Here is a 27375-nt window from a genome sequence, read left to right as displayed (position 1 = left end):
AAAATGTTAACGTTATGAAGAGAAATGGAATTGCAGCTGAATATTCCAAATGTTGTTTTAGAATTCAGGGCTGGTGACCTGTAAAGATGAGCCTTTAACTCTGTCCACCAAGTCGGGTCTGTGAAAAAGATGTCAACATGAACTCCATTTACTTTTAAAATGGTAATGCATACACTGTTATGCCACTCAAAATTTCACCATGTCTTTGAGTTTACTTAAATATAATTCTATAAATAATGATGATGGCTCCTTGATAGGAAAACAAACAATTGAGAGTTCTGGCTCAAAATCACAACTAGGAATAAGTAGAAGTGAATACTGTGAGATTGATCACATGCTTGTTTTAATGTTTTTTGGTTAAAAAAATGATATGCTGTATTCATTATTTATAAAGTGTCTTAGTTTCCATTTACCTCTGCAAGTAGTTTCATGCTAGTGTGTTGAATACAGCATTGCACTGTACCAACTGTTAAAATGAGAAGTCCAAAGAGAATGACATTCAGTGTGATGCCAATAGTCCATAAAACTGTGAGTGCTGTAAGTAAAGCCAGTCAGCCAGGATAATGCTATCACTCACGGCAGAGGGAAAGTTCATCCCATCTGAGGTATGGGTCGTGTTCATATACTTGCAGAGAGTTGGTAGCAGAGTAATGCTCATGAACTGGACTATGTGTCTTTTTGTCCTCTTTTTAGCCACTTCAAGTGCTTCCACCGTATCTTTCTTTTAAGTTGTGCGTTCGGTGGAAAAGCAACTAGACTGTCTGACTCACTGCAGGCAGAACAATCTCATATATATTTGTGGAAGCAAAGTCTGTTGTGCTCAAGTCCTTTAAAAAGAAAAAAAAAAATCCGTCTTCATTTTTTTCCCCAAAGCTATTCAAGTTTTGTCCCAGCTATGCCAATCTGTCACTGCAGCTGTCAGCATGATGCCTTCTCTTCAAAGCACAGAGATGGCTCAGCTGAAAGCACTGCTTCTAGTCAAGGGCAGGAAAAAGGTCTGTGCAGTGAGCACTAGATATAAGGCTGACAGCCTGCCTAGTATGCTGTCAGCATAGTATAATACTTACCTATCAGTAAGGATTAGAGCAAAAAGGGAAGTGCATGAGGAACAGGGAAAACAAGATCACTCAATCCACTACACTCAGTAAACTTCCTTTTTATGGAAGTTGGTCTGGATTCATTTTGCAACTGAAGAACTGTGAATGTGTTCACTAAGACCTCTTGCTGTTTTTAAAATCTGATTGGAAAATCTGGGGGCTTTCTGCATGCCACCTATCTTAAGAGAGCATTATCTCTTTCATGAACTAATTATTACTGATTTGAATTCATTCTGCAAGTTAGGCAATTAGGCATTTAAACTTTTAAAACTCCCTACAGAGAGATAGATTTAGTTCTTGTCATAGAATAGAATCAGAATAATTTGAGTTGGAGGGCCTCTTAAAAGACATCCAAGTGCTTTTTGGCAAGGCTGTGCTCTATTCTTACATACCCCAGTTTGTACTGATAAGTGGGGGTTACCATGAGCCAGGTGCAAGACTTTGAACTTGGATTTGTTGAACCTCATGAGGTTCACCTGGGCCCACTGCTCATGCCTGTCTAGGTCTCTCTGAATGGCATCCCATCCCTTGGATGTGTTGACCACATTACACATCTTGGTGTCATCTGCAAACTGCTGAGGGTGCACTCAGTCTTGCTGTAGATGTCATTGGCGAAGATGTTAAAGAGCACCAGTCCCAGTACTGATCCCTGAGGAACACAAGTTGTCACTGATCTCCATCCAGACACTGAGCCATTGACCACCACTCAGAACGATATTGCAACCAGTTCCTCATCCATCAAACAGTCCACCCATCAAATCCATATCTTTCCAATTTGGTGAGAAGGATATTATAGGGGACCATATCAAAGGCCTTGCTGAAGTCCAGAAAGATGACATCAGTGGCTCTTCCCTTGTCCACTGATGCAGTTGCACCATCATAAAAAGCAACAAGATTGATCAGGCAGGACTTGCCTGTGGTGAAGCCACACTGATAGTTATCCCATATCACCTTCCTCTCTTCCATGTGCCTTAGTATAGCTTCCAGCAGGATCTGTGCCATGAACCATTGTCAGCCACCACCACTTCTTTTAAAATTTTGATGAAACAGAGCCAGTTCTGCTAGAGTTCCTTTATAGCTGGGAGTAGTTAGCAAAAGAGTAATTAGATGTCTTGTTGAAGATTGCAGAGCAGGTCAAGGGGCAAATCTAGGAATAATGTTGTCTTTGTCTTCGAGGAGGCCATTTTTTCTCACCCAGTCTCAAACTTAGGCAGATATTTTATTTATTTGTGGTTATATAGAGTGTGACAGATCACAGTAGGCAGAGATTCTAGAGAGAGACTAGAATCTTTTTTGCATGCATTTGTTAATTTATGCACAGTTGGAAGTATTCTTGATGAGCTGAGGGACTGTTATGTTGGTTTTCTGTGTGTTCTGCTTAACTGAAATGATATTTGCGTATCTTTTTTGAGATTTTGGTGGACTGGTGCATGTGACAGTTTTTTAAGTCAGAGCAGATATAGCCACATGGTGCCAGAAAGTAAGATCCTTCTGACAGCTACTGAATGTCTCTTGACCTATCCCTTGAATAGCTTTGGTAGAATTACAGGACTATTTTGATCTTATTTTGTACTCTATGGCTGGTACTATATTTAAGGTTCTCTCCAGTGATTTCAGTCTTCTCACCTTTGCCTGATTAAAGCCTCCTGCTTTACTTACAGTGTGATCTACAAACTGCACAAAACTAACAAAATCAGCTTTGATTCCCACGCTTCTATTAAATGCAGTCTTGTAGCTCAGAGGGTCAGTGTTCTTCAAATTACCGTATCTTAGACAAACCAAAGGAAAGTGTATTGCATTACATTATTGCCTGAGGGAACAGCATGGAGCTGCATCAGGGGAGGGTTGGAGGGGTTAGGGAAAGATTCTTCATCAGAGAGTGGTGGGCATGGAACAGGCTGCCCAGGGCAGTTCAAGGAGCATCTTGACAACACTCTCAGACACAGAGTTTGGGTTTTGAGTGGTCCTGTGTGGAGCCTGGGGTGGGACACAGTAATCCTTTTAGGTCTCTTCTAACTCGGAATATTCTGTGATTCTTTATTAGCTGTGAGTGAATGGCTGTAGTTGCTATATCCATCTGAAACTATTGCTCAGTGAATTTTTTCTCCTGCTCATCTTTCTGATCAGGATGAATATCTCAGAAATAGAAAATTGGCTGTTTGATACCTGAAGTTCAACTTTTCCAGTCGGTGCAGAATACAATAAACTATATGTTCAAATAAACTATGAAAGACATTCTTGCTTGAAAGCCTATTATTTACAAGCTCTCTAGGAAGTGTAGGTAGGGGAGATGATGAGACAGGGGAGGATCACTGTATTCAAAGAAGTGGTGTCGTGGTCAGGGTTAGGTAGGAGGCTAACAAAGGGAAGATCCTGGTGGGTGTCACTGGGAAGTCTCACCAAGGCTTACGATGGACAGAGGGATGTGATTAAAAACAGGTAGATCAATTTCTGAAGACTAAATTGTTCCTTGCTAGCTTTCTGAGATGAGATGACTAGCTCTGTGGATGAGGGAAAATCAGTGGTTGTCAGTTGTCTTGAGGTAAGCAGGGCTTTCAGCTCAAATTCTCAGTCTTGTAGCCAAATGAGATAGACAGTGACAGTCCTAGAAGATACCTAGAAGGTGAGGCCTTGACCAGACCACGAGATCCCAAGGCTATTGGTCAGCAAGTCAAAGTTCAGGTGGTGATTATTTACTTGTGATGAGTCTGCTGAGTTGATACTGGTACAAATGCTGACTTCTTGATTAATAATCAGGAGGAAGTTCTTTGCTCAGAGGGTGGTGAGGCCCTGGCACAGGCTGCCCAGAGAGCTGTGGTTGCCCCATCCCTGGAGGTGCTCAAGGCTAGGTTGGATATGACCCTGGGCAGCCTGATCTAGTGGGTTAGAAACTAGATGATCTTTAAGACCCCTTCCAACCCATGCCATTCTTTGATTTTATGATTCCTTAGCGAGCCAAAGTATGCTGGATGGAGGATGACCAAGGTGGTGGAGCAGAAAAGTGTCTGGGTCTGGTGCACAGATCTTGTACAGGAAAACTATGGGAGAGCTCTGTTTGTTCATACCAGAGATGAATTTGTGGGAAGATTTTAAATGCTGTCTTCAGCCACCTAAGGGATGGTTAGAGAGATGAAGCCAGACTCCTCTTGGAGATGTACAGAAGGACAAGAGGCTACATACACAATATGCATTAGGTGAAATATTGAATATATGTGTGAATGTGAAAAAAACTCATCTCAGTCAGTCTTTTAGCATGGAAGCAGGAACCTTGCAAGGCTACAAAAGTCCTGAAAGCAGCTGAGCATTGTGAAGGAGGCTCGTGTTCTGCTTGGGCTTGTGAGAGAGAATAAAGCAGTAAATGAATTTCCAAATGAAATTCCAAGTGCTCTAAATATTCTTTTTAATAGTGTTCCCACAACTGCTAGTTTCTGACTCAAAAGTTTTGTTAGATTGACTTTAGGAAAATCTGATAGGATATAAGACTTTGTTCCTAAACTAGGTTAGAAGCAATCAATTATGGTATGGGGATTATTTGGAAAATGATTTCTGAAAGATGTTTGTTATTTCAGTAGAGATTGTTTTTTAAAGCAGTGGAATGATGCTTTCATTCGGAAGGTTGCAAATTTTGTTTATGTATGATACTAGAGCTTTCTGCTGTGTATAACAAGAAGATCAAATCAGTGAAAGAAAAGATTTGGTAAAGACAGTAGAATATTGTTAAAACTGATCTTTCTTTCCTGTTGCAAAGGTATCATTCTTTAAGTATATTGAGCTCAATAATCGTATAAGGTGAAATGATAAAAAAGAAATATCCTGTTTAACCTTCAGTGATAATAGAGTTATAAATCGTTACATATGCCTAAAGCTAAAAATAGTGTAACCAAATGACCTTCAGCTTTTATTTATTTCACAGTGTCCAGTGTTATGAGGCACAATGAGAATAAATGTGTTTGTGTATAAAACATCTTTTCAGATACTAAGTATTTATATAGGAGGATGCCCCCTTCTTGGAAGCATTCAAGGCCACGCTGGATGGGGCTGTGAGCAACCTGGTCTAGAGGGAGGGTCTAGGTCTATAGCAGGGGGGTTGGAATGAGATGATCTTAAAGGTCCCCTCCAACCCAAACCATTCTAGGATTCGAGGGTTCTATGGTACTGAACTACATATTATGATGATAGCTGATACATAGCATGATATATACAGACTATGTTATATCTATTTCATTTTCAGTTTTTGTTTGTGAGTTACACAGTTGTATAGAAATAATTACATTAATTAATCATCAGTAGCTGTTGAGCAATAATGTACAACTTCTTTGAACACAGAATTATCTTTCAATAACTACATCAAAAATTGGAAAGAACGTGTGATACTCTCAAAATGTTTGAATTGCTGCACTAGTTAATGATATATTCCTAACTGAGCTTATGTTGATTAGGTTTTGGATTCCTGCAGTGAATATTTGACAATAGAAATATGATCAGTGTTTTCAGTAGTGCTGTACTCATTCCTGCCATGCACAAACAGATTCTGCAGTCTGTACAGTTTTAAAGAACAAGCAGTCATTCATCAGCTAACATACAAAGTGGATAGATAAACACTAATACAACTAATACATACTAATTTACTTACTTTACTTTACTAATACTTACTAATTTACTGTAATCCACAGTATCTGACCAAGGGTTGTGCAGCTGGGTGAGATCAGAGCTTGGCCTTGCATCACCACCAGCAAACCACTGTATGGAAAGAGGTTAGGGCATTTCAGGTGAATGGAAAGTAGCATGGATATAGGTTTTATCAGTGAGCTAAAGACCAGCTTTACAGATACACAAAATTTGTAAAACCAGGTCTATATTTCCAGCTCAACATCAGCTGAGTGCACATGAACTATGCAGGATATATAGCTTTGATTTTAAAAATCTAATTATATATGTGCATATATATATTATACAGTTATATAATACAAACAAGTAATAGCTTGAGTGTTATACTCTGCAAAATTAACTGATTACTGTGGTTTTGCATAAGTGCAAAAACTGGACATGTGATGTAAGGGTAATTGAAAGCCTCACCTCCAAGTTTGCTTAAATCAAAGCTGAATACTTCACATTTCTTACAGAAGGTGAATGACTATTTATCATACATTCAGGTTGTGATCCAAAGCCTATTGAACTTGAAAAGAGGGTGACCTGTGGTTTGGAGGTTGAGAATCTATTTCCTTCATTCTTAACTGATTGAATGGTACCTAGAGTTATGTGCTGTTATATGATGTGAGTTCAATGGGAAGATAAGCTTTTATGCTTTTAATTTAGTATGTCATCATGGGCATATCAATATTAAGGATTTTCAGAGTTTTACATTTTTTCTCTCTCTTTTTTCCTTTCAGGCAAGCCCTGCCCCTATAATTGTCAACACAGACACCTTGGACACAATCCCTTATGTAAGTATTAATTTTGTATACTGTATAGATTTTTTTAAATTATTTTCCCACAGAAATTCTATTTGGTATTGGATAGAAATTATAAACAAATCTTACAATTAATTATCTTTTACAAGTACATTGCTAATTTGTTTCTAGAAGAAGAAATCAGGAATAATAATGGCAGTCGGGTGATTTATAGCACAATTACATACACATAATTTGTAGTTCAAACTTCAACACATAAACTGTAACTTACTAAAACCAACCTTTCTCTGAAGAAAAAAACAGTGATTTCATTTTTTCCTCCTATCTAGTAAAATAAATCACAACTGTTTCCTTTGTAGAGCAGCATACATCCATATTAAGATTCTAGATTCACAGTACGATATTTAAAAGGTGCAAACTGCTCTTCCTGTTTCTCTCTGTATCCCTTTTGCAGTTGATAGATGTACATGGCAAATTACAGCACAAGCTAGATGACTTCTTGTTCTCTTATTAATGTCTTTTCGTTTAAATGGCTTCTAGAAAATAAAAAAGAAAAACTAAACAATTTTACCCTAAAATAAGTGCACGCTTTTACTAATGTAAATATATATATATATTTACATTTATTTGATAACACTTTCAGTTTCAACTTTAAAAGCAACCACAGTTGAACATAAAGTACATAGAAATACATAACAAAATGGATATGTAATAAAGAGAGTAACAGGCTGGATACAAGAAAAACAAGTAGTATGAAGCTAACCAGCCAATACATGATCTTTCTCCTTGTAAACTTTTAGTGATTGTTTTAAAGCTCCTAATTAATGTCTCTCAGTTGTCAAGTGTCCATATCTATTTCTTACATTTCCAGTGCATAAACCTAATTATTTACCCACCTACACTGATTATTTTGCTGAGTTCTGTCTTGTAGAAGTGATGAGGAAGTTTAATAGCAGTTGTCCTTGCCAGCTTTTTTGTTTCTGACAATTTATAAAACTTAGAAATTATTGTGCAAAACACATGCAAAGATCATAGCCAAGAGCAAATTAGAAGAATGACACTGCTGTAAAGTGAAAGAGAACCAAATTCCTTGTTGGGATTTCAACCATTGGGAAGAGTGGAAAAGTAAAATAAAATTTCTTGGTTTACATTCAGCTTTTTTAAACAGCTTACTAGTTTTAGTTTTTCTTTCTAACATCAGAACCATTTGTTGTGGTCTCATTTCCAATAGGTCTGTCTTTTCTTCAATTTTAATGAGACGCTTTACACTTACTGTTCTCTATGGTCCATCAAGAAGGACATTGTGAGCTTTAGTTCTCATTTCTAGCGCTGGAGCTGTGCCCAGAACAGTCCACAGTTACAGTGTTAGAATTCCTAAATACAGATGCAATTACACTAGTGACAAGATGTTCAATCAATATGATTTATTCCCTCAACAGAGTCTATCAATACTTATGCAGTTTTATGCCACTTTTATACTACTGTCCCTTTTTCTTAAAAAAAAAAAAAAAAAAAAGACAACAACAAATACATACATGTGCAAAAATCCAATAAAATGACAAAACACATCCAAGAGAAATATTGACAGTAGACTGAAAAGTGCCTGTGGGCTGTTTCAGTATCCAACACATAATGGGATCTAGATAAATAAAAACAAGGTGCTTGTTGCAAAAATAGACAATTCTGAGTTGGTTAACTTCCTCTTGTATGGGAAGAGTTATGTCCCTAACACAGCAGAGCTACTAAGAGGAACTAGCCAATAATGAATGCCAAGGTGAAGCCTATCAGCTGAGGCCAACGTAGTGCCCCACCGGACATGTGGGTTTTGCTTTATGAGGAGACATTTCATTCTCATTAGGATTTGTATGCTTGAAAATTCTTCAGAATGAGAAAGACAAACATATGGACAAACGACTTCTTCCTTGAGCCTCATATTTGGGAAAGTGGTTCGGGACTCCCACTTACTTGGGAGATAAATGCCAAACCACAAACATCCTCCCTTTCCTACTCCTTTCACTGAGCATTTATTGTTGAGCACAACATCATATGGTGTAGAGTATCCTTTTGGTCAGTTTGAGTCAGCTGTCCTGGCTGTGTCCCCTCCCAGTACTTTTCCCACCCGATTCTAATCACTGCACGAAAGAAAGGGAAGAGTGCAAAGAAGAGAAATCCTTGATGTTGTGCAAGCTCTCTTCAGCAATATCCAAAACACTGGCATCTTATCAATACTGTTTCATCCATAAGTGTAGCATCATATGGACTGCTCTGAAGAAAACTCCATCTCAGTTCGACACAATATAGCCTGTAATACCATGTATGTTGATACCGAGGTTTGTCAGTTTATTAGATATCAGTCCTCCCTTATAATAGAAATGTGTCCAACGCTCCCCTCAGGTTTGGAATCATCTTAGAGGTCTGATACTCAGCTCCTGTCATGCCTCAAAGTGTGTTTGGAGTCCAGCAAGCCTCTTGTTGGAGGAACACGAAGAAATTTTTAGTTCTTAAGACTTTCACCACACTTCCTATGTCCACATTCTTTTTATTCATATCCTATTTTTCTCTACTCTTGATTGGTTGTCCCTTAATTCTTTTCCTGCAGTATGTATTCCACAAATCTGAGTAATTCTAAATCAACTTTTTAAATAAAATTTAAAAGTAAGTCGATATATCAAAGCCAGGTTGGATGCAGCTTTGGGCAGCCTGATCTAGTGGGAGGTGACTCACCCATGGCAGGGAGTGGGAACGGGTATGCCTTTAAGGTCCCTTCCAACTCAGACCAATCTGTGATGCCATGATATGCAAGTATTGCATACCATGAAAGTTTTTGACATACTAGTTTTTGATTTCTGACTGATGGCTTAAGATGCTTTTCATGAAACTTCACTAACACTACCTACTTATGTTTTTACCAAAAAAGGGCTGTTTTCTTCAGCCTATTTCAAAAATTTTATTGAAACTACATGTAATTTTTCCTTAATTGGATCTATTTTTTCAATAATAACTATCATTTTCATTGTACTTAACAAGGTAAACATGTAACACTGGAATAAGCATGAATTTTCAAATTTTGTTAAATAGATTGGTCTACTTTACTCCACAATTAAAAGCCACAGCTGATAACCTGGTGGATCACTTAATAAGGTCAGGCTATTTTCAGTGTTTTTATGTACCAAAAGGAGACTTCTTGTGATTCCACTTAGCTCTTGACTTGGCAGCACAAAAAACTAATTCCCTGTTTCCTTTTTTGCCATGTACATCCAGTTCATTTTCATACATATTCTTCTCCAAATATTCCTGAATGTTATCAGAGGGAGAAGGGCGTAACAGAAATGCTTAACGTTCACAAAGCATTTTCAAATGTAATGTTTCCAGTAGTCCACCAGAAATAAATTCCATTTTTACAGTTGGTATACGACTGTTAAATGGTGTGATTTGTCTCATTAATGTCTTCATGTAATTAAACCTATTGGTTCTGTTGACATTCCTCAAACCTTTCAGCTCAACAGCCGAAAAAATCATACCGTGAGGGACTGTTTTTCATCAATATACATTTCTTGAGCAAGATGAAAGAAAAGGCCTTATTCTGATATATTGTATGTTATTCCTTATAATTTAGAACAGAAGAAACAGTTAATTAGCTTTGTTTCTAGATTCAGTGACTTGAAAACTTTGGCTTGGTGAGCTTTGAACGTGGGAATAAATTTGATAGGAAGCTTCAGTGGTACAAAACGAATTATTCTGTGGCCTTTTAAGCACAATTAAACATTTGTGGGAGTTTGTTTGTTCTTTATTCTCTGGCTGTAAATTTTAGATCCTATTGTATAATGAGAAGCATTAATTTAATACTCTGTGAATCATCTCAGTTTCTCTGCTGCACAGAATAAGCCTTATTTATTTATTTATTGGTTTCCAAAATGCTGCATAGTTAAGTGAAAAGTACTGGCTTTTCTGCATCGTATTCAGGAGTTGATGTGAGCCTTCCTATTTATTTTATGATGGAGTTTGATTTTCCTTTCACCTTAACTTCATGTTAATCTTAAATTATCTCAGATATGTTGGTTGGTCCCTTCCTCCCTCTTCTTGTCACAAAGCTCTTAGCATCATAGAATCACAAAATGGCTTGGGTTGGAAGGAACCTCAAAGATCATCTAATTACACCCCTTGCTGTGAGCAGCGTTACCAGCCACTAAACCAGGCACTAGATCAGGCTGCCCTGGGCCCCATCCAATCTGGTCTTGATCATCTCCAGGGATGGGACATCCACAGCTTCTCTGGGCAGCCTGTGCCAGCATCTCACCAAGAATTCCCCCTAGCATCTAAACACCTCCCTAAATCTCCCTTGTTTTAGTTTAAAACCATTCTTCCTTGTCCTAACACTATCTACTCATTTCAAAAGTTGATTTTCCTCCTACTTATAAGCTCTCTTCAAGTACTGAACAGCCACAATGAGGTCTTCTTGCAGCCTTCGCTTCCCTAGAATGAATTAGCCCACATCCTTCAACCTTTCCTTATAGCAGAGGTGCTCCAGCCCTCTGATCATTTTCGTGCCCCTCCTCTGGACCCACTCCAACAGCTCTGTATCCTTCTTGTGCTGGGGGTCCCAGGTCTGGACACAGTACTCCAGATGGGGCCTCATGAGGGCAAAGTACAGAGGGGGGACAATCACCTCCCTCTCCCTGCTGGCCACCTCACTTTTGATGCAATGCAGGATGCTGCTGAAGACAAGAGCTAAGACATATATACTTTATTCTCCTTCTAGTCCCATTGAGTTCCTTGTATTTCATTGGTCTCCCATTATTCTTCCAAATTATTTATTATTACTATTCTTATTATTATTATAGTTTTGGTTCACTTTGCTAACTGTGCTGCCTATGCTGAATTCTGTGCAGTTATACTCATTTCCTGAATACATGATTTTCAGACTCCTTTGGTTAGGTTTTTGTGGCCTCTGATCAACTCCTTGCATTGTTTTATGCATGCCTGGTCAGGGCCATGTGGATGGCTGCGTGGCTGCTTTGATGGGTCTGTGCTTAGGGACACCCAGAGCTCAGTCCCCCTTGGTTGCTCCTGTACTAGGAAGTGTGGAGGCCATGAGGATGCCAAAATGGGGAGGTTAGGAGAAGGTTTCAGCTTTCGTTGTCAACTGGCTCAGCCAGTGCACCTGGATTTAGTGCATCAAAGGAGGTACATAAAGGCATAAACAAAGGCTGCAGGGAAAAATAAGTTCTTCCTATTCTGAATGCAAAGAAAGCGTGGAAAATCTGAAAATTTCTGAGATTCACTAATCTAAAGGTTTTTGTTAGATATTACAAAATAGGCACAGCATGGACCCAAAGAAGTAAGCTGAAGGAGGGAGGGCATGAGCATAGGGCATTTGGCATTCATAATGAATATGAATTGTGCTGTATAACTATGAATGGTGAGCAAATATTTGAAGAGAGAAGTAATAGAGAACAAAAAGGAAATTCTTGTCTGAAAGATTAGAATTTGATTTTTTTAAAAGGTAGGAAGCTCTTGGAATTGAGATTTTTTTATAAATCAGTGTTTTAAAATGTATTAAATATATTAAGTTAAGAATATAAGGATTTATATCTGTATACATTTACCCATTTACTTAGCATCTGAATAAATTTGTTTCTTCCTCCTAATTAGTTTGACAATAATTTTGGAAGTTAGATTGCACATCTTATTATCTCAAAGGTCTCTTATGTTTTCCAGATTGTTAAACACCACTTTTGCTTGTTTGTTGTTTATACTCATCTTTCAGTCTCTCAGTTAACGTGGATTACAGTGAAAAATCTAAATGAGGTACAGCTCTGTGCCAGCTTTTAGAACATGCAGCGATTTGGCTTCTCTGTTTTTGCCCTTGAATCACAGTACAGCAATGTTGTTTGGCCTAGTAGTCACTGCTGTGTTTTGCATGTCATCATTTCTGTAGTGGGATAAGAGATTCTTCTTTTTATAATAGCACTATTGACAAGATTGGCTTAATTCATGTTTGTAAAATATTTTCAGATCATTAGTGAAAATGGTGTTATGTAACACAAGACTACAGAGTTAAAAACACAGTTCCTCCTGAAACATGCATGAGTAGAAGGATCCTGCTATTTGATGACTTAACGGATTTCATGACTAGTAATAGAAAAACATGTTATTGCTGTCCAAAACTCAAAGCAAAAGTATGAATGGATCTCATTCATAAGATTATTCATCTTATTCGTCTGATTTATTTTGCTTCTGTTTCATAGCCATTGTTTTTGAAAACCTGAATATTTCAAAACTTTTCTTGAAAAATATATCATTTTAGAATGGAATATCTTTACAAAAGGGCCAAAGTGATTATGGAGTAAAAAGATGCCTGTTTTCACTACATTTTTTTTTATAAATTCCGGAGGAATTTTTTAGTATTTAAGCATCATTAGAGACTTTTGACTTTTAACACCAGTTGTTAACTAGGAGTAAATGTAAATCATTAAATAACGTCAAGATTTAGGAGGCTTATTTTATCTTCCATAAAAATAAGCACCTCCTTGCATATTTGAGTGCTACATATCACATTATGTGAAAAATCAGAAGAAAACCTTCATTGTCTCTGACGGTATGAATATTAGCATCCTGTCAGTTCATCGAGTAAAAGCATCCCCTTGTCACATATCTAATTACCCCTTCACATTTTCATCTGCAAAAGTCTAATACTTTCAATTTTCTATTGCCTATGAATAACCCTTGCCTTGAGATTCAATCAAAAGACTTTTTCTGTAGACATGTGTTTTAAACTTTACCATTAACAGGAAATGAGCATTATTGAACTCTAAAGAGAGCAATAGGTTCACTTCATGAATTAGACTTACTGACAAAAAAAAAAAACTAGGCTGGAAGATGGGTTTCTGGATATCCTTTGACCATTAACAGACAGTGGGTCCTTTGGACCACAGTGAAATTAGTTTGAAATAACCCCCAAAGCAAGGCACAGTGCTTTGGTTTCACAGCTCTTTGTGAGTCTGTTCCTGTTGGGCTGCTCTTCTCATCCTTGTAGCCTCTGCTGGAGGGAAGCCAGCAAGGCATGGCTCTAATCAGTCCTTCTTTTCTGAGAGAAGTCATATACACTTGTATACATACCTCTCCTCTATGCCCAGCTATACTTTATTTTTAATTCATCCAAGAGAATTTGTGCAGGAGATCAGTATGTGCTGAAGATTTCATAGCACAGCATGTCTATTAGACTTGTTTGAACCACTTGGAGATTTGAGTCAGCCTAGAATCGCATTGCACTAACAGTTAAATGTTTTTGGAGTTCGTTTTTGTCTTGCTCTCCCTAGCCTTGAATTAGCTTCTCCTTTTGTGTCATTTTTGATATATTACACTATAGACCCATAGTTAATGTTACTGTATTTTGTAGCAGTCGGGTAAAACTGGTTGGGTCTGTGGATTTACAAGGATCCAGTGGTTAACACAACCACTTGCAGATATGCTTTTCTAGTACAACCCATTGTCTGAAGCCATGAAGTACAAGCTCTTGAAGTACACGAGGCTCTTTTTTGTGTGGCATTAATTTTATTCTGAATTACTTTGTCATGAAATCACAGTTCTGAGCTGAACTGGGAAACGTAACATGAAAAGAACATACAAATAATTATTTATAGACTTTATGTCTGTGGTTTCAGACAATGATACTTGCAGACAGACTTCACTCTATCAGAAAGGTGCAGGCCTTAAATGTTTTCAAAAGTGAAAAAACTCAGTATTGATGTCATTACCTGAATTGTTTTAATTTTACAAAAGAAGAAAGAGCTTTCCCATTCCATAAGACTTCATTTTGCAAAGCATTTCAGACATTAGATAGAAATTTTAAGTGCTGATGTCAGAGACAGAAGTATTCCTTTGAACTTGGATAACCTAAGAAAAAGTAACTGCTCAATATTGAATAGAAAACTAATTTTAATGAAAAGTGAAAAATAAAAATACTGCTTTCTTATTTTACTTGAAATGGAAGGGCTTCGTTTCTGTGATACTTCAATCCAAAGGTACATATGTAATTTATTTGTATGAGGAAACTTCTTTATAATTTCAAGGATTTTTTTTAATCTGGAATTGATTGATCTACTTTGCAAAGTGCCTCTTGAAGTTCAGCCAAGGCAAGTTTGTTGCTATCCTGGCAGTACGTAGTATTATATTTGTAGTAATATTGGTTAGGAAAAGTTACCTTCCCTTATATTCTTGTATGTATTGCTGCAAAACTAACACACCTTCGGCACGGTTTCAGGAAACGTTCTGAAGCAAGGTCCGTACTGTTGCAAACAGTGCGTTGACTGTTTTGGAGTGTGACTCATGTCTAATCCACATTTTACATAATACAAAAACATGCCACTTTTAATACACTGAATGGATGAATCAGCCTTGATGGTAAATTATATTTTTAATCAGTGTTTATATGACCTAGCATTCTGAATATTGCAGCAAACCCAAATATACCACAGATAATACTTGTTTTCCTGGTCATAAAAATTCTGACTTCCCTAATTTTCTGCAGAAGTCTGACTTAGTTTGAGGGTCATAGAAAGCAGAGATGCACACAAGATAAATTTCCACATTGTGGAGATCAATAATAATGAGGAATGACAGCTGAATGCAATTGTTTTTTGTGGTTTTGTTTTTTTTTTTCTCTTGCATTAACATACAAAATCAACTGTCTAGTGATATATAAATTGTTCTTCATGAAGGTGACAGTACCTTATAATTTTCAATTCTTTTTAGTCATATATTGTTCTGAATATGCAATGCTTTACATTAGCTAAGCAGAAAACCACTGTACTGGATTTTGGCAAGTCTTATGGCTTCATTCTTTATCAAGTTTATTTGGGTAATAATGTGGTCATAAAAAATAATAATAATAATAATAACCCTGTGTAAGGTCCAAAATCAGGACTTGAACTTTGCAAAGGTGATGGAAAGTTGAGGATAACATATTGAGTTTATCTTGAAATTATTGAGCTAGAGTAATTTTTCAAATAATGTGCAGAGTACAAGTTTGATTAATCACCCTGATTTCACCATCATCTTTCTCTTTAGTAGAAGCAGATTGCTGTTGTATTAATAGTGTTCTTTCTTATTCTATAAACTGTAAAAGTCTCCAACTGTTCATATGACCTCTTGTTATTCCCCTAGAGGAGGACAAACATAATTTGCAGCTGGTGCTTTCAATACGATTTTATTTCTTTCACAGACAGTGGGTATTACTTTGAAGGTTTTTTGGTAAAATAAATCAGAAAATTGCTTCTATTTTGTTCTCCAGGCATTTGATTTTCATGTAGACGGACACAAATCTGTTCTAATTTATGGAACTCTTTGTCCATATATATTATTGTTGAAAGTTGTCCATCTTTCTTTCAAACTAGAGACTAAACTCCAGGGGCCGTTCAGGGGAGTAAAGAAGACTGATTTCATTAATAGGACAAGTTGGTCTTTACTCAGGTGGTGATAAGTTGTGTTGTATTAGCTGCTTCTGATATGTGCATTGTTAATCCCTGTGAACAAGAAGTTGCACCAATTTTCTTTCTCAGAGCTTGTGAGAAGGAGCAGAAAACCACTTTGAATTTGGCTCAGCCGTTCAGATTGCATTTTTCTTTTTTCCTACTGCAGAATTAATTGGGCATGAGGGAGCTGTTCTGCTATGCTTTTCGTTGTAGAGCACAAAGAGACTGTGGCTTCCTGCCCGTACACTCACTAAAGAGTATTCCAAGATTTTAGTAGAAACCCTGAATCTTTCTGCTGTTAGAAAAATTCTTGTAAAGCAATAAAATGCTGTTCTGTGGAATTCGTAAATGTTTGTTAATAAATGTGCATATGTATTATTTATGTGTATTTTCCTTATTATATATTGTTATTATTAGTTCAACTAATTTTAATTACCTTTTCAAGTCTGCTCCCTCCTGCAGGTGTAATTATGTTCACAGATGAGTAAATGTAAGATCAGTTACACCGGTACAGGCCCAACAACACCAGTGGGATTGCACCAGTTACTGAGAGTATAGTACTTCAGTACTTATGCCAGAGTTAATAAACAAGGAGAAAAGAAACCAAGAAAATTCATTGATTGTGGTTCATTCAGAGGCAATGAGAGAGTACAGGGAAGGGAGTATTAACCCTTAAAAGGGCTTAAAAGCAAGTAAAGGTGTTGGGAGACTATTTTAGGCACAACAGTCTGAGTCAGAGTATGCGATCAATTAATAAAGTGCAACAGATTAGATGATGTTGGTTAGATGTTGTTTATACATTTATTTATTTAGGAAATGGGTGTGCCTACGTATATATTACGTATTTCAGCATATGACTACTACACAAAATGCCATGGATATCAATAAATGCAAAAAATGGTTTCAGTATTTCCCTTGCCCAAAATTTTGCCAGTTAATGTTATTGATTTCTTTCTAAAACCGAGTGAAAATTTTATCTTAAGTGTTGAAATGAATCACACAACTCACACTTTATGTATTAATTTCTGCCTTTTAATCACTCTAACCGTAGTTGCCAACATTTAAAATAAAATTATGCAATTGAACATTAGGAAAATAACCTTGTATATCTCAAGTTACAAGTACTTCATAGTCTTAGTTGATGAAATAAGGTCAATCAAGCAACAGGAATTTTCCATTTGTATGTATCTTGTGCAAGGAATAAAATATTATACAAGAAAATCACTTCTAGAAATAACTGTACTGTTCAGTCAGTTGAAAAGTTTGATGGCTTTTCCTCTAAAACTGAGAAGGGCTAGAGATATAGGGTCCTGACAAACTGAAAGTTTATGATTAGTCAGATGTTAGGGTGTCAGCAATGTCAGAAGCACAGAGGAAAATGAAAAGCAGACTGACTGCAAACTTCTAAAGCTGTATAGGAAATGACCTGAGCTGCACAAGAAAGGATGTAATTTTGTGGAAGAAATGACCGTATCCAGTTCTCTGGAAAGCACTGCTTCAAATTCTTACTCTGATGTATATTATAAATTAAGATTCATGGGTAAGGAATTTTAGGAATTTTTTTTTTTAGGGTGCAAATTCTGAAAGTCTAAAATAGCTCTATATAATCAGTTAAACGCACACAGGTTCCTCAAATGGCAACTCCATTAGAATAATAAAGTACACAACATAAATCACTCTCTGTTGAGTCCTCTCCCTCATGCCTGTAAAAATCAAACAAATAAAACAACAAGACCCTGGGTGACAGCTTAACCTAAATTGGATAGCTAATATGAAAGAATATGAATTTCTCCTAGTTAAAGAGAGAAGTTTGTATGTGTTAAAGCTGTCATTTGCATAATTCTTCTTTTGTTGATTCTGATTTGGAATAATTTGGAAGAGCTACCCTAAACAGAATTAATACCCAGACCTTTTTTCATTTCCATCTACTATAATCCCCTTTTGAAATTATGACCTCTGCTTTAATCTGTGCCATGGATTATATATGAAACTGGGAGTTCTGTGATGGGTCAGCATTAGGTATCCTGAGTGCTTGCACTTAAAAACATATAGACACATCTCTTTTGAGGTTATATATGGTTATAAAACACCTACATTGGTGCTGAATAGGGGAAAGAATTGTGAGGAGTGAGAATAGCAGAACAAGTAGGGAAAACTGAAAGAGAATCCTTTGCTTGGGCCAGGTTTTGGAATTAAGGATAAACAGGTGAAGCATATTAACACAATAAGTCAAAGTATAGGAGTTAGGAGAGAAGATTGTGTTAAAAGTTTAGATGGAAAATGTAAGGTGAAAAGCTAATCACAAATGATGGTTTTGTTGAAGTTGGATTAGATAATATATGTTCAGTTCTGTATATACAAGCATGCATCTGTGTGTGAAGGAACAAAACAGATTTGGATGTAGAAAGAAGGTAGAAAGAAGGAGTAAAAAATATGAATCAGAGAAGGCTGAGGGTGGTACCTTCCCTAAAGGATGAACAGTGAGTGCTGGCCAAGTGCTCTGCAGACATAACAACAAACCTGTGGAAGAATCCACACATTAGTTGCACTTATATTGTAAGATATTTTCCTGATAAAGTACAAATTTAGTACAAAACCATGAAGTCTTTCATTCATGATTCTTCACACCAGAACAGTTGTGTGATGACAAAAAAGTTTTATGTTATGTTACATTTCTGTTCAATGAGCTTAACATATTGCCCTATTTCCTAGAAGAAATAAGGCAGAAAAGAAGGAAGTGGGCTTGTTATGCACCGTGATTAAAAATAGATGTAGGCTATCTTTTATAAAAAGCACATAAAATGCGCTCACTCAGATAAATGAAAGTGGCATGAAAAGAATTCTGGCAGTCTCTTTAGGACAAATCAAAAAGATGAAATAATCATATTTGAAATCGTGCAACGGAGGATACTCTTTCCAGTATGTTTATATGAGGTGAGAAAGGAAACTGAATGCACTTGGAAAACAATATCAAAAGGACATCAGCAGGTTTCTTGAGAACAGTAAGGGAGCTTTGTCAACTACTGAAGAAATAACTTATGTCTGGAAATGACCAAGAGCTAAATGAAGATTGCTCTTTCATCATGCTGATATAAAAGAAATAATGCAGGGCTGTTTAAATCTTGTACTTGTTAAATTACCAAAATGGCCTTGGTGTTTCGTAGTAAAATGTACTATCTTAATTATACCACAAAGTGGAACTTTTTAAAGGACAGATATGTCCTAGGATACTTGTAAATCAGATATTTGGCAATCGTGCATTCTATGGAGGGTTGGGCAGTTAGGCAGCTGATGAAACTGTTCAAGCAAAGGAATCAAAATTATATGCTGAGTGAAAATCAGTAGCAGAGTAGTTGTCTTCCTATGAACATGATAATAAAAGTAAAAGCAGCAGTCTTTTTTCCTGAAGACAGCTAAAAAACAATGTCCAGTTAAATATAATAAAAAATGCTTTTGTTTTTAATAGGAGTCTACAGATATTGTAATTCTTAGGCAAAGCAATCTCTTCTTGATAAGAAGGCTAAGCATAAAAACCAGCTCTAAATTCATCAATTTTCTTAGAAAGAATAGGTACAGTAGTCTCAATATTACAACTGTGTAAATTCTGAGTGATTTGATGCTATTCTTATTATTGAAATGCAGTTACTATCTTTAAAATTCATATCATGAAATCTTTAACTGAGTGGGGAAATGCATTGTCAAAGTACAGGAAGAAAAATTAAGCAATGCTTATTTGTTTCAAGTGTAAGCAGGTCTATCAATAACCTGTCAATAAATTCGGAGCTTTCAACAGTTCATTCAAATTCCTCAGTTAACTGACGTTCTCTTGGGAAGGTCTTTGTTCCTAGAAAAGAAGGACATCTGGAGCCTAAAAAGCAGGAGCTCAACATTCCACCAGCCTTGAGGAGGAGGTACATTGTACCCTGCTAGGACTGATAATAGGCACCATAGCAAGGTCGAAGTGCTAATTAAAAACTTAATCAATGGCCATGTTTTTTGTAAATGAGTTCCTGACCATATGTGGGATCTGGCTTATGTAATGAATGACTTTTGCCTAGATAACACCACCTGATGACCATCAAACCCCTTACCAAAACTCCATGTTAACACAGTGCATGCACCCAGCACTGCAATAAAGTGCTGTCGGCTTTCTAACCTGTCATTCAGCTTGATGTGTTTTATTCCTGCATTTCAGTGGCACTGTCATCAAGCAATTGCAGGGATGTAAAAATAAGATCAGGAAAAAATAATACCTGTAACAGTATTAAAAACGTGAGAGTATGTGAAAATGATAAACTCAACAGTACGGATTCTCAGGGATTTGGGAATTTGTTTTAAATTTATAGAGTTGATTTTCATAAGGGACTACTTCTTCTGCCTGTCATTCTTAAACTTCATTACATGAGACAAACTTCCTGGAAAGTCAGAGTAAAATTCTTCATGTAAAGGAACAAATGAATCCAAGTTGGTCCAAACCTTAATTTGGTGTCCTGTATGCTGGGCTTTATTTCACTTTTGCTGAAAAAAGTTGTTTGTAGAGAACATCTTTTTACCTGTTCCTTTTTTCTCATTGACCTGAAAGAAAGTGTCATCTATATATCTTAGGAAGATATATAATTTGCTGTGGTCTCTAGAAGTGATTAGAGTTTCACTGGGAAATGTCTTTTGCATGCTGGTATCTAGATGGTTATGACACACTGCATCTCTTTCTTAAATGTATTTATCAAAAGCAGGGAATAATCCTCAAATGTAACCGATGCAGCTGTAAATGAAAAGCAACTGTTGCCTTGCTTTTGCAAGCAGTTATTTTAAACATTGGACTTAACTGAGTAATAGTAACTTCTTCTAAAGGGGCTGTAAACTCATCACACTCTAGATCCTGAACATATTTAAGGTCAGGAGGCTGAGAATTCTTCTCTGATCAGAAGCATGTGCTGGTGATGCTGTTGCTGAAAAATAGGACATCAAAGGCCCTCAAAAGTTACCTAAAGGTTTCGTTCATGTTGTCTATTTTGTCTGGGCCAACAGCATTTTTTGGGTGTTCCTGCATGATACATTTTGACTCCAGCCTCTGTGCCTTTCAGAAGGAGTGTGATTGATTGCATCCTCCCATGAATTCAACTTGTGCTCTCCTTATCCATTTCTGCCAGTCCTCTTAGATAAGGTGTTGCCCTCCCTTGGGCATCTTACTGTCACAAGTGCTGTTGAGCACTGATTTTCCAAAGAGAGAACATTAGCTTCCCAAATCAGAGAGGGAATTCAAGAGGGAAATCATGTTCCAAGATGTCATCCTAACTTGTTGGACTTATGGGAGAAGGTGATGGATATCAACCTGTGTATATGCTCCTAATTACAGGTGCAGATAAATCCCCAACAGTAAGTAACTGGAAAATCTCCTAAACCAGACTTCTGGCCTTTCACTAATGTATCATTGTAAAAGAAATATGGTGTCCATTAGGTAGGGATTTTTTTTACCAGTCTAGAGTTAGGAGAATTTCAAAGAAAATTTATGTAAGGCAAGTGCTCACCGAACTTCATGCTTCAGTTTTAGACTCTGTACTCAGTGAAAGGAAACTTCAGGGGCGCAGTTCAAATAACCTATCTGAGATGTCTAATGTAGGATGAAATGACTTAAGAGCTAGAAGTACCTGTTCCTCTCCAATGAGCGTAAAGGTGACTGCCTCATATTTCAGCATTATAGATGGCAAAATTTAGTCGAGATTAAGGATATCTATTATCAACCTAGCTAATCTGAAAGATGGGATATAATAATTCCAAAGCAACTTGGAAATATTTGTGATTTCTTTGGCTGTGGAGGAAAAGAAGAGATGACCACAAAGAATCATAGAATCATAGAGTAGGTTGGAAATGACCTCTAAGATCACCTAGTCCAACTATCCACCTACCACCAACATTGCCCATTAAATCATGTCCATAAGAAACAGCTTGGAATTTTTCATAGATATCTAAAATCATACAGAACACAGCAAATTTAGCTGTGCATTTTAGCTGCAGTCTGATCTGAAATCAGTAATCAGAAAATTACTGTAGGCAAAAAGAATCATGGAATCATAGAATCACCGAGGTTGGAAAAGACCTCCAAGATCATCCAGTCCAACCATCCACCTATCACCAATATTTCCCACTAAACCATGTCCCTCAGTACAACATCTGAATGTTTCTGGCACACCTCCAGGAACAGGTTTCCACTAGTTACAAGAACTGAAAGTTGATGGTTTAGGCAGCTTTTTCAGAAGCCTTTTCAGGCCAGAAGCTGTCAAGTTTTAACAGAGAAAAGGAGAGGGTACGCCTGTATGCTGCTAAATAAGAGCACCGACAAGCCAGTTTCAGCAATGGAGCCATGATTCTCATGCTTAACCATTGGCGCGCTCCTGGGCTATTTGTTTCCAACAGGCTCCAGACAGAAACAGCCCTAAGCACTGAGACTTGGCTGAAAACTCACTCTAATTTAGCAGCGTGGGTGCAGCCAGAGAGTGTAAATATGAAATAAAGTGGTGCTACTAGCAAATGGCACTGCATACATCATCATTTCACCTGCATCGTGTACTTGCAATGTCTTATTTGAACCTTTATGAAATAACTGTCGGTCTTCTGAGCAACCAGAAAGAAAGGACAGTGAACTACATATAAGCTTAAATTACAAGAGGAGTTGGATCAAGATCAGTCTTTTAATCCATATCATTCCTGCTGCTATGGAACCTGGTAAAAGACCTCTGCTGTGATGCATGGAGATTTGAGCTGAAGCTTTTTGGAATTGGGACTTTGGATGATAAAAGGAACTCCTTAGATGATTGCAATCAAGATATTGTTTGTGTGCAAATACAAGTTGAGTATTCAGCTTGTGTTTTCTCCTTTCGCCTTTATATGGAGGTTGCTCACTTCTCATGTCCCTCTTTTTCCCATTTTGTTGCACTAATGAGTTTTTAATGCAAAGGAAAAGTGATTATAAGCAGTGAAGCAAAGACAGCTTTATAGAACAAGGCTGAGGAATTGAAGACATAGATCAGAGCTATCCACCAGCCTAAGATAAAAGAGAAGTTCATGAAAACAGAGACATATAGATAGCTTTGATTTCATTATCATTAGACAAGAAAGGACAAAAAAATGGAATAGCTCTTCATACCTAGTTAGTTTCCTGTATCAGAAAAAGCCTCTATGTAGAAAGCAGTAAAGTTATAACATAAATCAGGAAAATATCCTATAGGAAAATGTCAGTTCATCTCTGTCTTTAATGTAGTGTAATGTGATTAGCAGATTGTAATCATATAAAAAATACAAATATTTTCTGTTTTATTCATTGACACTGTGTTTGTGTTTCATTGCTAAACATGGATTATTTATTTGGACCTTTCTCCCACTCTCTTTCTTTTTGAATACAAATTCTGAGGATTGTATTTCTATTACTGATTCCATAGTTATCAATTCTTGAATTATAGACAAATTAAATAGTTTTGCTAGCTTTTATAGGAAGCTTTTCTTTGGAAGATACATATACCTAGTTATAATATTCACAACAAAAATACCTAATCACATTTGAAAAGTTACTGACTAGAGAAAGAATGATCTGTGTTTAGTATTTTTTGTTGATTGCCTCTAGAAAGTTAATAAAAAACTATTAACAGTTAGGAACAGGGAGGAATGCTAAATATTCTTGTTCTAAAAAATAGCAGAAGTTTTCCTTCAAGATTGTTCCTTCAAGGGACAATCCTAAAATTTCATCTCATTTTTGTTCCTATTTTATTTTTTTAATTAAGTACAAATTAAGTAAAACAACAGAGCAGAACTATTATCTGGGAAATATCCTATCATCATAAAAACTATAAAACACTATGATTAATGGACGGTATCTTGTATTTATTGACTAATCAGCATTTTCTTGAAAAAAAAAAAAAATGCTGACTAGCTGTAGCTAACTTTGAAATTCCTCGGAGGTTTTAAGTGTAGAACTCCTTCCAGTACTATGCAGCTTACTTATAATGTAGTCAACTTTGTAGCTTTCTCAAATGCATCACTCTGCCCATGTAAGAAATTACAAAACCAAGAAAGGGATGTTAAGCGAGTTGCCTAGAGGTACAAGAAAAGTCCATGTCAGATGGAAACAAGGTTTCAGAGTACTGCTTAGACCAGTGCCATTTCTTCAGCTGATAGATTTCTTGTCCAGCACAATCCATTTTGGTGCCCCACGTTTTGTAGTTTAATTTATTTTGACACTGGAACACAGCATAAGAATTGCATTAACATTCTTTGCCTTTTTACTCTTCAACTGTCTGTTGCAAAGGTCCTCTGTCATGTTCTTGCCCTAGGTTAATATAGTAAACAAGATATATTTCAGTATATGTATCAGTGAGTGATTTTTACATAAGTACTATGAATTTCCTGTCTGATTTTGTACTGCAAATTAAATTGGAGATCAGAAGGCAATGAATAATTAATCTTGCTTCAATTTGTGAGAAAAAAATTTTTCTGCTTTTGACATAGAACCATTACCTCCAAAAATATTTAAACATTTGCACAGTCCACAAATATGCGGTGTCAAATATCACTCATATTATGTAAATGACTTAGTTATCCACTATCACAGTGCTTTACGTAGTAACTTCTACTGTTTTCAAGTTTGTAGGCTTGATTGCTTGCTATTCAAAGCAGAGGGGAGCCAAGTAGGATATAATTTAGATACTGTAACCTCTATGTTAAAAAATGTGCTTCAGTATACTGATTGTACTGGAATATCTGTACAATACCCCTTCCAAATTACCATCCTTGTGTATTTATGGAATTTTCTGATTTTATTTTCTTTAGGTCAATGGAACAGAAATTGAATATGAATTTGAAGAAATTACATTGGAAAGGGTAAGCGTAACTTATTCTTCTAAGAACAAATAACCCATAATAAAAATAATGCAATTGTTGATTAAGTGAAAAGTGTTTAAGAATACAATCATTTACATTTTTGAATAAAGATGTTCAAGCCTAAAGTATCAGAATGTGAATGATACAACAGAATAACCCTATCATGTTTTTAAGATATTTCAGGTGTAGCTACTTGCAGGCCAGTATCCAGAATGCTTTCCTGGATTCTCAGTTAGATGTTTGACCACTGAGAATAGTCTATGTGTTATGGAAACTCCCTTTTAGTTTGTAAACTCTTTGGAATTGTAGAAGTCTCTCTCTTTTAACCTCCTTGATTTCCTTTCATGATAACAGAAGACATGCAGTCTTACTTTCTAAAATAAAAATTGCAAAAGTGTTTTTAAAGTTCCAGTGACTACATAAAAGCTGTAGATCATATCTATATGTAAAGGATATTCTTACGCAAGTCTGAATTGAGTGAAGTATAAACAGAGCATGCACTGAAAGCTTCTTTACTAATGTTGTTTAAATGCAGCACAAATAAATACATATAAAGGTTGCACTGCATCATATCTTCTGAGATTTGGCGTTGGTGTTTTTTCCTTGCCTTTTGGTTATGTGACGGTTTCCTTTAGACTACAAACTTTCTTTGCCACAAAACCAGGACCAGATGGGCAGCATACTGTGTGAGCAAGAAAGTCTATGCTTTGTCATGTATCATAGTACTTACAGGGATTGCTAATGGATGCAAAACTGTCATTGCTGAATGCTTTCAATATTCTACCAACATGCTGGTAATAGGAAGATTTATAATCTTGAAGCAAACACAGTTAGGATTCCTTCTGTGTAAAATGTTTGAATGCAAGGTCAGATTTATCAAGATGTGACTGTTGCCATATGAGCAAATGCCTGTAAGGTAGCAAACTACCATTAAATTAGATGCTTGGATTATACAATTCATTGCACTTTTTCTGCTTGTTATATTTTTAATTGTCCAAGATAATGAATTTCATAACCATTCAACTTATAGGGATTCAAAATTATATTCTCATTGATTTGCTCACTCAGGCAAATTACAAAAGAGCAATATATCTCTTTACTGCAGCCATCCTCATAACAGATAACGTATAAGGTTATGGGCACTTTTTATCTACCGTCTCTTAAGTTATTCACGCATCACTAGTTATTCATTGGACTAGAGTTTCCAAAGGTCACTGAGCAGAACGCATGCCTCCTGGGTGATATTTTGAAAACTGCTTCATTTTTTATAAATATGTTAGTTATCACTGTACATACTGCAAAACCAATGTGATTTGCCCCTGCTGTACCTTTCTGATGCAGGTAATTTCCTATTCATTGCATGATATCATATAATAGCTGTTGAAAACGGATGAACAATAGAAGACAAAACTACAGATTTTAATGGAGGACATTTCAGTTGTTTTCTGGATGCAGCTGAATCTGTGGCTTCTGATTATTACTGCTTGAAATGTTCTGTCACATGTATCAGTGTTTTGTCTCAAAGGCAGGGTACTGTGTCTGCTGCTTTTTGTATGAGATATAAAACACAAGTGATTGCCTTTAAGTAGCTGTCATTTATGTTATACGAACAGCATTTTCAGAAGAAAGACATTTTCCATGTTGATTACCCATTTTCTTCCAGAAAAATTCTTTTAGAAATTAGATGGAAAATCATCTCTCTGCATTTAATAGCAAAGCTGCAAAATGTATTAAAGTTGCTGCTGTTGAGAAATAAAAATGTAGTTTGCTTATATCAAACAGTTGGTAGTAAACTTTCCATTTTAGTCCTGTTATCTAAGTTACAGAACTCTGCATCCCAAATATCATCAGATATTTTATTCACTTTTATCCACATTTTGAAATAATCAACATAATTGAAAGGATTTTACAGTGTAAAAGATAAAATGATTTATGGTGTGTTATGACTTTTGCAGGGCAGGGCAGAATGGGATTGATTATATAACAGCATCTCTCAGTGACCATATACTTTGTAAGGACACTATTAATTGTAGAAAGTCACTTTCATCCATAGATCACAGGAATCTGTGGATGTATTCCTGAAGAGAGTTAGTGGCTTAGATGTGATTCTCACCCCCGGATAAAGGGATGGCTCCATCTCTTGGGGTAACGTAGAGCAATTGCTTTTGTGTTGGCAGGATGTATCCCAAGTGGAGCTGGGGAGGAGCAGAGGGGTCTGAGAAATACCCAAAGGAAACATTGCTTAGGGCCAAGGGAGGCAGTCAGTGCAACCTTGCTGAACATCATCCAGCTGCCTGAGACCCAGCTGATTTACCAAAGAATGACTGCATGAAAACAGTGGGTCTTTGTAGAAAACTTATTTTATTTTTGCTCCCTTTGATATCATCTTGTTCAGTTGTTTCTATTTAAAATGTTGTGTCCTAGTTTATAGTTTAACAAGACTTGGGGTTTTGAGCTTAAAAGGCTTTATTGAGAGCTCACAAAGCAGATGAATCTGAGGCAGATCCAACCTAAAGCTGTGGT

The 27375-nt window shown here is 36.5% G+C and overlaps 1 protein-coding gene across 3 annotated transcripts in view; it reads left to right on the top strand.

Annotated features, from left to right (window-relative positions):
* The window catches only part of DLG2 (discs large MAGUK scaffold protein 2), a 1019534-nt gene that overhangs the window by 602106 nt on the left and 390053 nt on the right, over positions 1–27375 (top strand). For all 3 annotated transcript variants that reach the window (XM_021382614.1, XM_021382609.1, XM_021382622.1), the window contains 2 exons: positions 6488–6541; positions 24802–24852. In XM_021382614.1, coding sequence (XP_021238289.1) covers positions 6488–6541; positions 24802–24852 — 105 coding nt within the window. The remainder of the gene's footprint in view (positions 1–6487; positions 6542–24801; positions 24853–27375) is intronic.

This window comes from Numida meleagris, chromosome 1 (genome assembly GCF_002078875.1).
Source record: "Numida meleagris isolate 19003 breed g44 Domestic line chromosome 1, NumMel1.0, whole genome shotgun sequence".
In the NCBI taxonomy this organism is placed as follows: domain Eukaryota; kingdom Metazoa; phylum Chordata; class Aves; order Galliformes; family Numididae; genus Numida; species Numida meleagris.
This window is presented reverse-complemented; position numbering and strand designations above follow the sequence as displayed.